Here is a 16,690-nt window from a genome sequence, read left to right as displayed (position 1 = left end):
GCCGCAGAGGACCCATAGTCCTACCTCCGTTGTTGACAAAAACTATGGCAGGCTTGGAACACTCTGACCTCTGTTCTGGAACTCTTTTATGACTAGCCTCTCCTGCCAGGAACACTGACTTGTCACTAACTGCTCCATCAGTTGGCAGGCTGTTCTACACTGTGTTCAGATTATATTTAATTAGCATTCTCCTGAGGGTGTTGTCCTGCACCTTGGAGATTTCCACTGTACTGTTTTTTCCTTTTTTTCTGGGATATCGATGAGGTTCGCCTGCTACTGCCTGTTTGTGGTTTCACAATGGTTCTATTGTTTTTTTCTTTCTTTTACAAGTGCTTCACTATGATACACGCTATACATTTCTTTCATACTTCTGCATTTGCACGAATGCTTATTTACCTGGTTATATATGGCCCCAAGGGATAGAGGTACTGGGACACTAGCCTTGCGATGCATAATGTGGAATGTGAGGGGTTTAACAAACTGGCACAAAGGGAGGCAGGTTTTGGCATATCTCTCCAGACATGAGATCCAGTTGACTTTTTTACAAGAGATCCATTGCACCCCAACTGCCTTCAATCGATATGCATTCACCTGGGGGGAAATTGCTTCTTTGTTGATTATAGCACTTACTCTAAGGGCATTTGTATCTTGGTTCACAGGAAGGTCCCATTTGCTCCACATGAGGTGATAGCGGATCTGGCGGGTCGGTACTTACTGGTATCTGGCATTCTGGCCTCTAAATCTATTGTACTGGTCAACATCTATGCCCCCAATGTAGACACCCCTGAATTTGTTTTGTAATGTCCTCTACACACACATCACCGAATAAACCCGGACTGTCTATTCATGGGCGGGGACTTTAATCTAATCCTTTCCCCCTCTCAAGATACCACTGGCACGGCCTGGTGTCCAAACCTCATGCGACTCAGGCATTTGCTGCTATCCTCAAATCCTTCTATCTTACCGATGCTTGGCACTCCAGACATCCCTGAGACAAGGGATACACCTTTTACTCCGCTCCTCATGCATATTGTCCTGTATTGACCACTTCTACCCAATCCCCGACCTGCTACTTATGAAGACTGAAGGTGACCATTTACCACGCACACTGTCTGATCATTCACCCGTCCTGCAGACCCTACAGCTCCAGGCTCCAACGTCCTCCATGATGGCCTGGCACTTCCCGACTAATGCCTTACACAATGAGGTGCATCAAGTTGAGGTCCGAAACTCAATTACAGAGTATTTCAAGCTGAATACAGACACTGTTGAATGCCACTCAACACTTTGGGAAGCATTTAAGGCCTATATTAGGGGGATTTGCATTGCCAAATATGTGGGAGTGCTTCACTCCATTAGAACTGAGCTGGCGACTATTGAACGACAGCTTAAGGATTTGGATTGACAGGCCGCTGAGCCCAGCTCTTCGCCGGAAATACATAATCTGAAAGAAACACGTTAGTGATAGATTCCTTACCTTAGAATATCCCCAGGCGTCAGACTGGATCCAGAAAGTTTTTTCGTCAGCAGTACCCCTGCGCGTCTGTGGGCGTCATTGTACAACTCCCCGTACGTAGCTGGCTTCGTAGTCGCCGAGATGACGTCGCTGGAGCTACTTAGACGACTGCCTCTTCAGGAGGATCTTCTGTCGCAGCAGCAGGGGACGGTCCTCCACCCAAACCTGTCCAGCCTCAACCTACATGCGTGGAGATTGAGCGGTGACAGTTGATTCCGTTTGACTTTCCTCCTGAAGTCTGTGATGTTATTCTGGCAGCCAGGCGTCCCTCCACTAAATCGGTATACGCCTGCAGTTAGAAAACATTTGTGGCATGGTGCACAGCAAAGGCTGTGGACCCCCTTTCTATCCCTCTTTCAGAGGTCCTTTTGATCCTTCTTTCTCTGGCCCGTCAGGGATATGCTCTGGGCACTCTTATGGGCTACCTTTCTGCATTCTCGGCCTGATCAGCCCTCTCTTTTCAAGTCCCCTGTTGTTAATATATTTCTCAAAGGGATTACTTACCTTTTCCCTCCTATTCCGTATGTGATGCCTTAGTGGGACTTGAATCTGGTATTAACCTTTTTGATGTGCGCTCCTTTTGAGCCGCTTCACAACTGTCCTCTTCTTTTGTTAACTTTGAAGACTGCTTTCCTGGTTCCCATCAAATCCGCTAGGTGTGTAAGTGAGCTCCAGGCTCTTTCTTGTAAGCCTCCTTTTCTGTCAGTCCATCCGGACAAGGTTGTGCTTCGCACGGGTCCTTCCTTCTTGCCAACTTTCTTTCCGCCTCCGCACCCTTCCAGAGAGGAAGAGAGGCTCCACCTTCTGGACCCAAAACGTGCGCATTTATTTTACCTGAATCGCACACAACAGTTCCGGGTGGATGACCAGCTCTTGGTTGGCTACATAGGCGCCGAGAAAGGCCGGGGTGTGCACAAGAGGACTATCTCCTGCTGGATCGTCTTGTGTATTAAGGCCTGTTATTCTCTGGCTAAAAAGGTACCTCCTGTGGGGATGCACGCCTATTCTACCAGGGCGACAGCAGCCACTACTGCATTGGGACGCGGTGTCCCCCTGCAAGACAAATGTCAGGTAGCCACGGGGGCCTCGCTGCACACTTTTTACCAAGCATTATTGCCTTGACAGTCAAGTCTGGAGAGATGGCTTCCTTGGCCGGTCTGTTCTCCCTGACTTTCTGGTGTGATCTTTGTTCGCAGACCCACCACCGGAGTTGATATTGCTGGGGTATCTATTCTAAGGTAAGGAATCTATCACTAACGTTACTTACTTATGTAACGATATATCTGTAAGAGAGATTAGTTAGTGAGAGATTCCTTACAGCTCCACCCATCCTCCCCGTTTTGCGAACTAATTTCTAGGGTTAAGGTCATTCCTTTTGGGGCCCTAGTTCCAATGCACCAGTGGTCAGTATCTTGCATGGCTCTGCCTTCCTGGCGTGGAAAGTCGTGTTCAGAACTGACAGGGTGCGTGGGCACATCTAAGTAGCTCCAGCGATGTAATCTCGGCAACTACGATGCCAGCGGAGTCGTACGACGACGCCTACCGATGCGCAAGGGTACTACTGACGAAAAAACTTTCCGGATCCAGTCTGATGCCTGGGGATATTCTAAGGTTAGGAATCACTAACTAATGTCTCTTACAGATATATCGTTACACAAGTAAGTAACTTGTGAGACGCACCATGTTGCTGCATGAATTCCAGGACCTGGCTCATCGTGAAGTACTGTACCTGAGCAAATATTCGAGAGCACATGTCTATGGGGAGGTTTAGTGGCCTGGGCGTACGCTGGCCAATCTTCTCCGACCGGCATATCAGAGCGTCTATATCACTTGTCTACAGCATGATGACAGTTCTGTGGATACAGAAAGTATTAGCATATCAGCTGCCTTCTTTTCTTATTACACTCAGTTATACATGTCTCGCTATACGGCTAACAATGAGGCACTTGCCAATTACCTGGCGGAAGTGGCGAGGGTATGGTTGGACGGGACTCACCGGAAATTCCTGGCCTCGCCCATTTCTTGTGAAGTGATTTCGCAAGCTATAGGTGCCCTGGGTGGCACTCGCACCCCAAGGCTTGACGGTTTCAAAGGCGACCTCTGTAAAGCCTACAAGCAGCTGTTGGTTCCTCACTTGCTCGAAGTATACATGGAATCTCTTGAGCAAGGTATTCTCCCCCCTCACACTTCGAGAGGCCATGGTCCCTCTTACTTAAGCCTGGCAAGTCTCCAAAATTATGCGCGCCCTACAGGCCCCTTTCACTCTTGAACCATTACAATAAGATACTTGCTAAGGTCCTTGCCACATGTCTCTCCCTACTCATGGGAAGTTTAATTTCTCCTTAACAATCAGGTTTTGTCTCGAATCGTTCCACTGCAGTGAGTCTACGCACAGTCTTTGCTGTTATTAACCAGATCACTCCTGATCTCCCCGCTGCAGCGGTACTGCTTGACGCTGAAAAATCGTTTCATTCTCTTGAGTGGCCGTTTCTGCATGCCACGTTGTGCAAGCTGGGTAGACCCAAAGGATTTTGTGATCTTATTAGGCTGCTCTACACGGAATCATGGGCCAGTCTTAGAATTATTGGTACATTGACTGAACAATTTGCAATGACACGGGGCACCAGACAGGGGGTCCCCTGTCGCCCTTACTCTTCATTATTGTAATAGACCTCCTGGTTCGCCATTTTCAGGAAACACACTTGACTTGCGGACTGAGGTTTCATCAAGGCCCTCTATTGGCCTCTTTATATGCCGACAATATTATGCTATTCATTAGGATCCCAAAACTAATCTTTCTTCTCTCCTCTGTGAGATCGTCCGATATGGGGGTTTCTCTGGACTCACTATTAACTAGGGTAAATCAGAAATGTTCCCATGACTGATGCCACAGTGCCTTGTTTTCTCAAGTTCCGCCTACAATGGAGCACTGGCTCCCCGAAATACCTGCGACTATATCTGCACAGGAGCAGTCCAGAAGTCATCGCTTGAATATGTCCCTGCAATGGATCGACTGTCCTCCCAAATTGACCACTGGACTAAACTCCCTCTCTCCATTGCCAGCAGAATAGCCAATATAGAAATGGTAGTGTCACCCCATTTTTTATATCTCTTTATCAACATTCCTATTGGCTTTACTACCAGAATTTTTTCTACCCAGCAAAGCATGTTCATACGACTGATCTGGGCAGGCAGACATCAGAGAATTAGCTGGCATACGCTGACTCTACCTTACGCCCATCGGGGTTTTGGAGTCCCTGATTTTTATTTATACTATCACATAGCCCAGACACACTTTGTGTACTATTGGTACCACCTGACGCATACTTGCAATATCGAAAACCGAAATGGACTCAGGCTCAGGCCCATCCATTCGCACTCCCCACGATCATACCACTTGGTCTGGCCAGGAACCCCTCGTACACACAGACGTCACCCATGACGTATTGGGCCTGGACCAGACTCCAGAGCTTTATGGGCTTTCATTTCTTATACTCCCCTCACATCCCCCTACCTAACAACCCTTGACTGTCGGTGACCAGGGAATTGTTAACATGGTGGGCACTGTCTGCATGTCAGCTCCATGTACTGGGAGACCTTTCAGCAATGTCTCTTTGTGCTCTGTGTCTTCATTGACTGAAGGCCATAATGTGACCTATATGGACAGGTTTAATTTGCATCGCCTGCACGGCACTATCCGTACCGCTCTTTCCTCTTTACCTGCTGAACCGGCAGACTTCCCGCCACTGACTATTATCACGCCCCGGACAGTTTGTGCTTAGTCTCTGGTCTGTACAGCGCTTCTATCTGCTTAAAACCCATCGGGGGGAGAGAGCTAGAGCCGCATGGGGGCTATCTAGGAAACGCTATATCAGACACAATATGGTATTATAAGTGCAAATAGACTCGTATGGTCTCCATTAACCATTGACATAAGCTGCTACTTTTCAAGTATTTGCACCACGCATATGCTACTCCACACTCTAAGATTTATCCCACTAGATCACATTGCTGTCCCAGATGTGTGGCTGAGCATGCTGATTTTGCCCACTTGGCTTGCCACTGTGCACTAATTCTAGCTTACTGGGAGGCTGTGTTTTCCACCCTATCACTCATGATAGATCTTCCTCTTAATCCATACCCTCTCATGGCCCAATTGGGCTATGTTAAACCGATAACAGTAGGGTCAGATGCTATACTGCCCTCGCATTGTATTGGCTAAACGTCAGGTGTCCCTGCAGTGGTGTACCACCATTGTCCGGACAGTAGACGCTTGGGCCCGAGATTTGATATACTGCGAAACTACAAGTGAAATCTATGCCTCGCTGCAACTGCCCTCCTCTAGACCCAAGAATATATGGCAACCCCTGAAAGACAATCTCATGGATATCAACACTTTCACTGATGATACACACAAGGACTGACTCACATACAGCTCTGGGGACTGATGTACGAACAGTTGCACACACATGTAGACAGGAGAGCCCACCGCTCCGTCTTATGTTGTACATTTCCTTATTCAGCCTCTCTCTCTTTTTGCTGCTTTATATCCTATGGAACTTTGTAATTATCTACATGTTACATGTATTGGCTGGTACGGTGATTTATATTTTCATTTTCTCATTTATATAATAGAAGGCCCTTGTATATTTCTTTCTTTATTTCTGTAGTCTGTTATATCTCACACCTCTGTGATTATTGGCAAAACTCCATAAATAAAGTTATAAAAACAAACAATTATCCCTACTCTACCAAACAATTTGAAATTAACACTTTTTTATGTTGCTTGGTATTCTGACCTGTTTTTAGAAGATGGAATGGGCTGGTTGTCAGATAATCTAGATTCCTAAAACAAGGAATAGACTTTTACATGCCCATTATCCATAGTATTGTTTGTATCTATATAAGTGGTTTCCATCTCAAGGGTCTCTTCGTCTAACATCCATCTGTTGTCTATCCTGTAACAGGTCTATGCTGCAGAGGAAGCTGTTGCCAGATCCTCACCAGTCAACGGGAGACTATTCTGACTTGCATGACAGAGGGTTGTCTCAACAACATCCTTGATATTCTCCAATCTCACCGGGTGTTGGCAAAAGCGGACTATGAACTGATCACCTCCTACCCAACCTTAACAGGACGTGCTCGGGCCATGCTCGACATTTGCCTCTGCATTGGGGAAAGTGTTGCCCACATTGTTGTGACAGTCCTTCTGTCAAACAAATGCTGTCCCCTCATCAGCAAGCAGCTGCAGCTCAGCCTAGAGTTGTGGAATTGATGTGCTCAACCTAGACACATGTCACAATGCACATGCTCCCATGTTTTTCCACGTGGATTTGTCTCTTCTTCTGAGCAAAGATATATTTGACCTACATTGATGGACCAAAGAAAAGTTATTGAGTTATCAAATGTTCACAGCAACTCACACTTAGGATTGTGTTCTCACAATTAGGATTTGTGTTTACATTGTGTCATAAGAATATAAACTACTTTTAGGAATATAAATAGGTTAATTCTCAAGGCAAATTGAGAAAAATTTCACAGTGTTTTGATGGGAAATGGCCCTCTCTGAAGGGTTATTCCAAACGTTGCCTTCCTCCTCCTCTTTTTGCTCTATCTGCACTTTACCACTGTTAACCAGTTCTAAAGTGCATGTGCTTCTCCCCTAATTCCCTAAGCATGGTGAAATTGGTAAATACCTGATTGACATATTTAGTTTACTTATAAGCCCCTTATAAAGTAGTAATACACCTACCCAGGGTCTGTAAATTAAATGCTACTAGTGGGCCTGCAGCACTCATTGTACCACCCACACAAGTGGCGTTTCAAACTTGTCTTAGACCTGGCATTACAAGGCCTGTGTGTGCAGTTTTACTGCCACTTCGACTTGGCATTTAAAACCACTTGCCAAGCCTTAAACGTCCCTGTTACTACACTAAGTTACCCCCTAAGGTAGGCCCTATCGTGGTCAAAACAAATGTGACATGCACTGCTGGTCATATCGCGCCTAAAAACTGGACTTGCAACATTTGAATAATTATAGTACAGTCTTTTTAACAGAATTTTAACGTTTTTAGAACTGAGGAGTTTTTATATGTAAAAACTGTTCTGTAATGAAATATGTTTGTATTGCAATGGTTTTAACGAACTATGCAAATAAAATAAACTTGACTTGACTTGACCTAAGGTACGCCCTAAGTAGCCCGAAAGGGCAGGGTTCTGTGTAACTAAAAGGTAGGACATGTACTTTTAAGTTATACATTTCCTGGTAGTGACAAACCGCTAAATTAGTTTTTTACTACCGAAAAGCGTACCTATCTCATATGCTAGCATTTGGGAATTCCTTAAAACACCTTTAAGCTGTAATTCCTGATTAGAAAGGAGTAGCTGCATAATTTTTCATATCTTTGGAATAGAAATTATAAATCCTTTTTACTGGTAAAGTTGAATATAACATTACTGTTTTAGAAATGCCACTTCTAAAAAGTGGCCCTTCCTCTGCTCTTACTGCTCTGTGGGCCTTACAGCCTGTTTCCAGTGCATGTCTGGGGTGGGTGAAAGCTACCCTTTGTGCATTCCCTCTAGACAGCCACATACACAGGACGGTGTGACAGAGAACTCATCATCATTCATCTGCATTCTGATAGGTCTTCCAGGCAGGAAACGAGGGGGGAGCTGACACGTATACATGAATAGGCTGTGCCCGGTTTCCCTCTCAAATGCCTGATTACCCCCTATTGATAGTCTGGAGCCAGGACTGGAGAGAAAGGGTCTGTGTGCCCTTCATAGACCCTTCTTTGAAATCACCCCCACTTCAAAGGCACATTTGGGTATAAGTGCTGGGGCTATGACCCATCCATATCAGTACACTATTGAATGAACTCTGCCAGGAGTCAGAACTGCTATGCTACAAGGATTTCCACTCTACTTGACTAGCTGTTCTAATGAACTGCTTCCTACAGTGCTGAGTTGCCCTGCTGATCAATAACCTGCTGAGGATAAAGACTGGACCCATCTCACTTGAACCCTGAGTGACTCCAAGGACTTGCTGGCTTGCCTTCTGTTTACTGAAGTCTCAGGGGTTAAAAAAGACTTCTTGAAATCTGCTGGTGCTGCTGGACTCTGTCATCTGTGAGTCCTTCCCTTGCCTGAGGTGCCTCATCCAGCCCTCAGCCTCAGAATTGGGTTCTGCAGCTGTTTTGCTAGAAAATCAACGTATCATCACCACTGCGTTGATCAGAACCCATGTAGTGTCCATTGATGCCGACACATTGTCGATCCACAGACATCTCCGTTCAGCTCAACAACGTGGGACCCGACTGCAAGGTTCAACAACGCAGCGCCGATCGAGGCCCCTGACTGCAGTGCTCCACTTCGATGCAGCGAACCGACTGTGTGAATCAGAACTAACGCATCGTACTCTCTACAACTATGCTTTATCCAAGGTACTTTGTCGGAGAGCTCTGCATCGCTGTCGACCTGAACTTTGGATTTACCCCAAATTAGCACGACCTCAAGTAACCTTTTAGCGTTATTGACTTCTAAGCACTATTTTTTGTTTACTCTTTAAAAATTCATAATTCCGGTTCTCCTTCATGGAGTTTTGTCATTTTGGTCTTGGTTTACTCAGATAAATATTCTCTATTTTTCTAAACCTTTGTTGAGTCTTTTTGTGGTGATTTCATTGTGTTATTGTGTGTGTGTGTGCTGCACAAATACTTTCCACATTGTCTTAGATAAGCTAACAGCTCTGTGTCAAGAAACCAGAGGATGAGCACAGGCTATCTTTTAGTGTTTATCTAGCACACACTGACTAGAGTTGTGGTCCCTGCTTGGACAGCGAGCATACCTCTGCCAACCAGAGATCCAATTTCTAACATTAGTGACAGCGGTGGGATAGGACTTGTGTTGGTGCAACACCATATAGTATTTTAGTGTTCACTTCAACTCTATACTTAAGATGAATTTGAACCTTTTTCAATTCTTCCTGATTGGCTTTTTGATGTTTCTACTAAATTATGTCTCTCTCTAGAGAAGCCACATCTGCACCAGCAGGAATTAAGTTTGAGCTGGCCAGGTTAGAATCCTACACTGTGCAGCAGCTGAAATATATCTGCAAAGACTTTCAAATGTCTACAAGCTTCTACAGAAGGCTTTGAGGGCCTGTGTGGAGACCCAGGTTGCAGGGTATGACATCCCAGGCGAGGAGCAGGAGATCCATGAGAAGGAGGGGAGTGACCTGATTTTGGAGTCTGAAATGGCTCTGGAACTGCCTGTGGACTGAGCCAACAACGTGCCAAGAGCAGTAGTGGTTTCCAGATCAGGGAGCAGTGTTTCCTCCATGAACCTGTCCCCAGAGCTGGCAGACAGGAGAGAAAAAAGAAAACTAAAATTGGACCTAGCGAAGTTGGGACAGGCTTGTGAAGAAAGGAGGCTGTACATGGAGGAAAGGAATCTTACCCATGAGCTCAACCTCAGAGGTGGGCATAAGAGCCCTATAAGTGGTGTCCAGCAGCAGCAGTGGTGGCAGTATACCTGCAGTGTCCACTGGTGAGTCCAGAGTCAGGATCCCAAAGGATTTGGTGCCTAGTTATGAGGTGGGGGATGACATAGACAAATAGTTTGCAGCCAATGAAGTGGCTCTGAGATGGCACAAGGTCCCAGAGGAGTTTTGGGGTGTAGTGGAGGTATATGCCCACGGTGGGGAAGGACACACTGATTACACTAGAGGTAGAGGACCAGACATGCTACACTGCAATGAAGGCCCTCCTAGTCAGTAAGTTTGGACTGACCCCTGAGAGGTATAGACTCAGATTCAGGGGCATACACAAGATCTCATCACTAACATGGGCGGATTTCTTGGATTATGCCAGCAAGACTGTGTGAAGGGCAGCAAGGTTGATGATTATTCAGAGCTGTTCAACTTGATTTTGAAGGCGCACATGCTTGATATTTGTTTTCTCAAACTGTGCCAACACCTAGCTGATAGAAAGTTAACTGACCGCAGGAAAGTTGCTGAGTGCTGAGAAGGTGGGCATCTGGGTCTGTACCAGAGTGTCCGGAAAGCTATCTGGGAGTGACCCCAAGAAGGGTGGTTCAGGTTCCCCTCAAGAGAATGAGGAGTGGGGGGTCAGGAAAGACCCAGACAGGTCTCAGATTAAAGGGGAAGGAAGGAGTTCTCGTGTCCCTTCTGAGAAGAAGGAGGGAGGTTCTGATGGGTGGTGGCCCAGGGTTCACCACTTCCAACTCCACTGCTTAGATTGTTCTCACCTAGGACACAAGCAGGGGGATTCCGTCCAAAGGAACCACCCACTGATAGGAACTCTACATGGGTGGTCTGTGTGGCCTTGGGGGATGTAGTCCCTTGGCGTAGGTTATATAACATGCCATGATCTCTCTCACCTGGGAGAAAGACTAAGAGGGTGAGTTAATGATCCCTGAGGGTGGAAGTCATCAATTCCACGGGGTGGGAGTGAACAGGGTCTGACCACTGCTCTAAGGGATACTGGAGCTAGCAGGACCATGGTTGTGGAAGAGCTAGTCTCCTCAGAGCAGTACACCAGCGAGGTGTGTAGAGTGACTCAAGCCCATGGGCAGGACTTTTTCCACCCTATGGCCCTGGTGTCCCTAGAGTGGAATGGGGAGGTTACCCAGAGAAGGGTCATAGTAAGTCCCCACATGCCTATTGACTGTATTCTGGGGAAACGAGTTGCACTAAGTGTCAGAAGAACTGGGAGGGGCGGCTGCCACAGGTGCCCTGACAGTTCAGTTTTTGGGGGTACCACTACCAAATGAAGGGTACAGAACCCAAGATGTAGGGGCAGGGGAGGAAGGACTCACCCTTGAAACCTGTCCACCCCTAGAGTCAAGACCCTAGGTTGGAGGACCAGTTGCGGGACACCACCTGAACTGGTGGGAGGTGAAATGGACAAAGGATGCAAGACACCTGGGGCTAACACCCCCACTCTCAGAAACCGCAGAGGACAGAGACCCCTGGATGGCCTAGGGCAGTGGTTCCCAAACAGTGCCGCAGCACCCCGGTGCACCACTAGAACAAGCCATGGGTGCCACACTCATTTTGGGAATGTGGGAAAGGTAGCAGGTTCTGAATAAGATTTTTGCAATGTGCCAAGTTTGTAGATTATGCAATTGCGGCGCTGAGTAACCCATTCGGGAATGTCGTGGAGGAAGTTACGAAAGCCCTCCTGTCAGCATCTACTCTGGAGCATGATTTGGCCCGGTCCCAGTGCGTAACGTGCTTCAAAAAAGCCTAAGCGTAGGCTGGGCCAGGCGTAATCAGGACACAGTGATGCCAAGCGATATTGCTGCCATGTTCTGCAGCGACTCTATGCCATCCTCATTACAAGGAGCTTCAGAAGAAAGGGAATGTGAAATTTACGATCATGTAATCATAGAGATTCCCCCGAACTGTACACACCCCCATCTTTATATATATACAGTTACACAAACTCTTTGTTGTCATTTTAAATGTAAACAAAAGAGAATCTGGGAAGTAAATCACCCATTCCTATTTTTATACAGTTCTGAAAGTCACAGAACAACCCGCCCATTAGCAGCACTTTTGTACGCGCCCTTGTACTTGAGGTCCAAGAGGAGAGATCTTGTCACACTGGATTTCGCTGGTTTGCCGCAGTCATCTCTGAGTCTCTGCCTTATGATTGCGAAGTCACCGAAACTCAGTTTTGGAAAACACCTCACTCACACACAGCTCTAGTACGTCCACCTCCCAGCAGGCACTAATGAACAATGAATATTTTTTTTATTTTACAGAGTTTTATATAGCGCAAACTTGACCCGAAGGTATCGGGTATCAGATCGCTTTATATAGCACCAGTTGCGTTACATGAGAACACTGAGGGAGCATATTACCAAGGGTGGCGATAGGCAATTATCGCCGGTTTAGCGGCCGTTTTCGGGCGCTAAGCGGCGATAATTCTATCGCTCTATTAGCAAGTTGTCGCTGACTAATGTTAGCGACAGCTTTTAGGCGATAGCGAGCGGTTTGGGGCCCACTTTGCATGTCAGCGATATTTATCGCTAATGACATGCAAAGTGGGCGTACCCAACCTGTTAGCGACTGAAAGCAGTCGCTAACGTCGGTATCGCCTATTAGCAACGCAGGCGTAGCGATGGAAATTTCTCTTCCAGGGGATACTCATCAATAGTCATAAGCACTGAATAGTCCCGCCCACGTGCGGGACCCCGGAGCAATAGCCAATAATATGCATATATCCACATATATATATATATATAAATACATATAAATACGCATAAAATAACCATATATATATATAGATAATATGCATATACATATACATATGCAGCCCAATATAACCATACTAGGCTCAAAGAAAAAAACTGCCACAATAGCCTGTAAAATCTTTACATTTGCTAAATAAAGACATATAAAACACATTATATGATAATGTAAAGAAGAAAACACTGCCTAGGTTTTCTTTGAAACACACAAACTTTATTTTCAAAGGTAAAAACAGGCAGGATCATAGAGGCAGCTTTAGCCTAGATAGGCTGCATTGTAACAACAGAAAAATCTGACGCCGTGCCTTTAAGACCTCTGTGAGCCTCCAGGCTCCCATCATGCACCACAGGTGACAGTTAGGTCAGTTCTTTTTCCGGCTCCTTCTGTGAGGATCCTGGAGCATTGAGCTCGCCAGTTGGTGATATTTTTTCACTTTCTTCTGGTATTTCTCTAATTTTTTCGTCTTTACACGACGTCTTTAGTCATTATCTGACTAATCCAATAATTTTTTACTGTTTTTGGGCTATTTTTTCAGTCACAATGCCGGCCTTATTTGCTAAGTGTCCGGCCTGTGGTAAAAAAATGGCCAAGACAGACCCTCATTCGGTCTCTGTAGCTTGTCTACCTTCTTCTCACAAGCCAGAACTTTGCTACCACTGCAGCAAATTTTCAAGTAGAACTTTGAGAGAGAGAGAGAAGAGCAGGCTTCAGTCCCTGCATGACAGAGGAGAAACCGTGAGTGGAAGAGAAGATGTTCACTCTAGGAAACCTTCTTCTCAGCGCAAGGATAAAGGGGAGAAGAGAAAACATCGGTCCCCTTCAACTTCGAGGGACAGATCTTCTTCCAAGGTACCTGTGTGCTCAAAATCGTCGAAATCACCGTCACGGCATACGTCGACGTCGAAGCATCCCTCGCCGTCGAAGAAGAATTCGCCGTCGAAGCAAGGTGAGAAACGACATGAGCGTAGGCGGTCCCGGTCTGGCTCGCCTTCGACTGCAAGAGCGATTCAGAAAAGGGGGTGGTGATGAACAGAGTGTCTGAATTAAGCAGACCACTCTTACCCAGTCCAAAGATCAGGGCTTGATCCATCACCGTTATTTAGCTCACTGCCCCATCCCAGCTCAGAACCTGGCTATATGCAAATTAGTCTGTCCCTGGCCCAGTGCATCATGGGAACAGGGCAGACCAAACTACCAAGCCAATTCTTTACCAGCAAGGAGACAAGCTTCCGGGGACCGGTTTCTGGCATTTCAGCCGTCGTCGGCCCGGCTTGCTTGAATCCTGATGGAGCAGTGAGCAAGGGACTCATGTCTGAGTATACCCTGCCACACCTATAGTGGCCAAAAACGATTCAGAAAAGGGGGTGGTGATGAACAGAGTGTCTGAATTAAGCAGACCACTCTTACCCAGTCCAAAGATCAGGGCTTGATCCATCACCGTTATTTAGCTCACTGCCCCATCCCAGCTCAGAACCTGGCTATATGCAAATTAGTCTGTCCCTGGCCCAGTGCATCATGGGAACAGGGCAGACCAAACTACCAAGCCAATTCTTCACCAGAAAGGAGACAAGCTTCCGGGTACCAGTTTCTGGCATTTCATCCGTCGTCGGCCCGGCTTGCTTGAATCCTGATGGAGCAGTGAGCAAGGGACTCATGTCTGAGTATACCCTGCCTCACCTATAGTGGCCAAAAACGATTCAGAAAAGGGGGTGGTGATGAACAGAGTGTCTGAATTAAGCAGACCACTCTTACCCAGTCCAAAGATCAGGGCTTGATCCATCACCGTTATTTAGCTCACTGCCCCATCCCAGCTCAGAACCTGGCTATATGCAAATTAGTCTGTCCCTGGCCCAGTGCATCATGGGAACAGGGCAGACCAAACTACCAAGCCAATTCTTCACCAGAAAGGAGACAAGCTTCCGGGGACCGGTTTCTGGCATTTCAGCGTCGTCGGCCCGGCTTGCTTGAATCCTGATGGAGCAGTGAGCAAGGGACTCATGTCTGAGTATACCCTGCCACACCTATAGTGGCCAAAAACGATTCAGAAAAGGGGGTGGTGATGAACAGAGTGTCTGAATTAAGCAGACCACTCTTACCCAGTCCAAAGATCAGGGCTTGATCCATCACCGTTATTTAGCTCACTGCCCCATCCCAGCTCAGAACCTGGCTATATGCAAATTAGTCTGTCCCTGGCCCAGTGCATCATGGGAACAGGGCAGACCAAACTACCAAGCCAATTCTTCACCAGAAAGGAGACAAGCTTCCGGGGACCGGTTTCTGGCATTTCACCCGTCGTCGGCCCGGCTTGCTTGAATCCTGATGGAGCAGTGAGCAAGGGACTCATGTCTGAGTATACCCTGCCACACCTATAGTGGCCAAAAACGATTCAGAAAAGGGGGTGGTGATGAACAGAGTGTCTGAATTAAGCAGACCACTCTTACCCAGTCCAAAGATCAGGGCTTGATCCATCACCGTTATTTAGCTCACTGCCCCATCCCAGCTCAGAACCTGGCTATATGCAAATTAGTCTGTCCCTGGCCCAGTGCATCATGGGAACAGGGCAGACCAAACTACCAAGCCAATTCTTCACCAGAAAGGAGACAAGCTTCCGGGGACCGGTTTCTGGCATTTCAGCGTCGTCGGCCCGGCTTGCTTGAATCCTGATGGAGCAGTGAGCAAGGGACTCATGTCTGAGTATACCCTGCCACACCTATAGTGGCCAAAAACGATTCAGTAAAGGGAGTGGTGATGAACAGAGTGTCTGAATTAAGCAGACCACTCTTACCCAGTCCAAAGATCAGGGCTTGATCCATCACCGTTATTTAGCTCACTGCCCCATCCCAGCTCAGAACCTGGCTATATGCAAATTAGTCTGTCCCTGGCCCAGTGCATCATGGGAACAGGGCAGACCAAACTGCCAAGCCAATTCTTTACCAGAAAGGAGACAAGCTTCCGGGGACCGGTTTCTGGCATTTCAGCCGTCGTCGGCCCGGCTTGCTTGAATCCTGATGGAGCAGTGAGCAAGGGACTCATGTCTGAGTATACCCTGCCACACCTATAGTGGCCAAAAACGATTCAGAAAAGGGGGTGGTGATGAACAGAGTGTCTGAATTAAGCAGACCACTCTTACCCAGTCCAAAGATCAGGGCTTGATCCATCACCGTTATTTAGCTCACTGCCCCATCCCAGCTCAGAACCTGGCTATATGCAAATTAGTCTGTCCCTGGCCCAGTGCATCATGGGAACAGGGCAGACCAAACTACCAAGCCAATTCTTCACCAGAAAGGAGACAAGCTTCCGGGGACCGGTTTCTGGCATTTCAGCCGTCGTCGGCCCGGCTTGCTTGAATCCTGATGGAGCAGTGAGCAAGGGACTCATGTCTGAGTATACCCTGCCACACCTATAGTGGCCAAAAACGATTCAGAAAAGGGGGTGGTGATGAACAGAGTGTCTGAATTAAGCAGACCACTCTTACCCAGTCCAGAGATCAGGGCTTGATCCATCACCGTTATTTAGCTCACTGCCCCATCCCAGCTCAGAACCTGGCTATATGCAAATTAGTCTGTCCCTGGCCCAGTGCATCATGGGAACAGGGCAGACCAAACTACCAAGCCAATTCTTCACCAGAAAGGAGACAAGCTTCCGGGGACCGGTTTCTGGCATTTCAGCGTCTTCGGCCCGGCTTGCTTGAATCCTGATGGAGCAGTGAGCAAGGGACTCATGTCTGAGTATACCCTGCCACACCTATAGTGGCCAAAAACGATTCAGAAAAGGGGGTGGTGATGAACAGAGTGTCTGAATTAAGCAGACCACTCTTACCCAGTCCAAAGATCAGGGCTTGATCCATCACCGTTATTTAGCTCACTGCCCCATCCCAGCTCAGTACCTGGCTATAT

The 16,690-nt window shown here is 47.1% G+C and overlaps 1 protein-coding gene across 5 annotated transcripts in view; it reads left to right on the top strand.

The window, feature by feature from the left end:
- Nucleotides 1–9,167, top strand: part of LOC144797752 (receptor-interacting serine/threonine-protein kinase 2-like) — a 405,518-nt gene extending 396,351 nt beyond the window's left edge. For all 5 annotated transcript variants that reach the window (XM_078668511.1, XM_078668512.1, XM_078668508.1 and 2 more), the window contains one exon: nt 6,484–9,167. In XM_078668511.1, the coding sequence (XP_078524637.1) occupies nt 6,484–6,543 (60 nt within the window). In that variant the 3' untranslated portion in view covers nt 6,544–9,167. The remainder of the gene's footprint in view (nt 1–6,483) is intronic.
- Nucleotides 9,168–16,690: the final 7,523 nt, after the last annotated feature.

The sequence above is a fragment of the Lissotriton helveticus genome, chromosome 12 (genome assembly GCF_964261635.1).
Source record: "Lissotriton helveticus chromosome 12, aLisHel1.1, whole genome shotgun sequence".
Taxonomy (NCBI): domain Eukaryota; kingdom Metazoa; phylum Chordata; class Amphibia; order Caudata; family Salamandridae; genus Lissotriton; species Lissotriton helveticus.
Note: the sequence above shows the minus strand (reverse complement) of the source record. Positions and strands in the feature narration are given on the sequence as shown.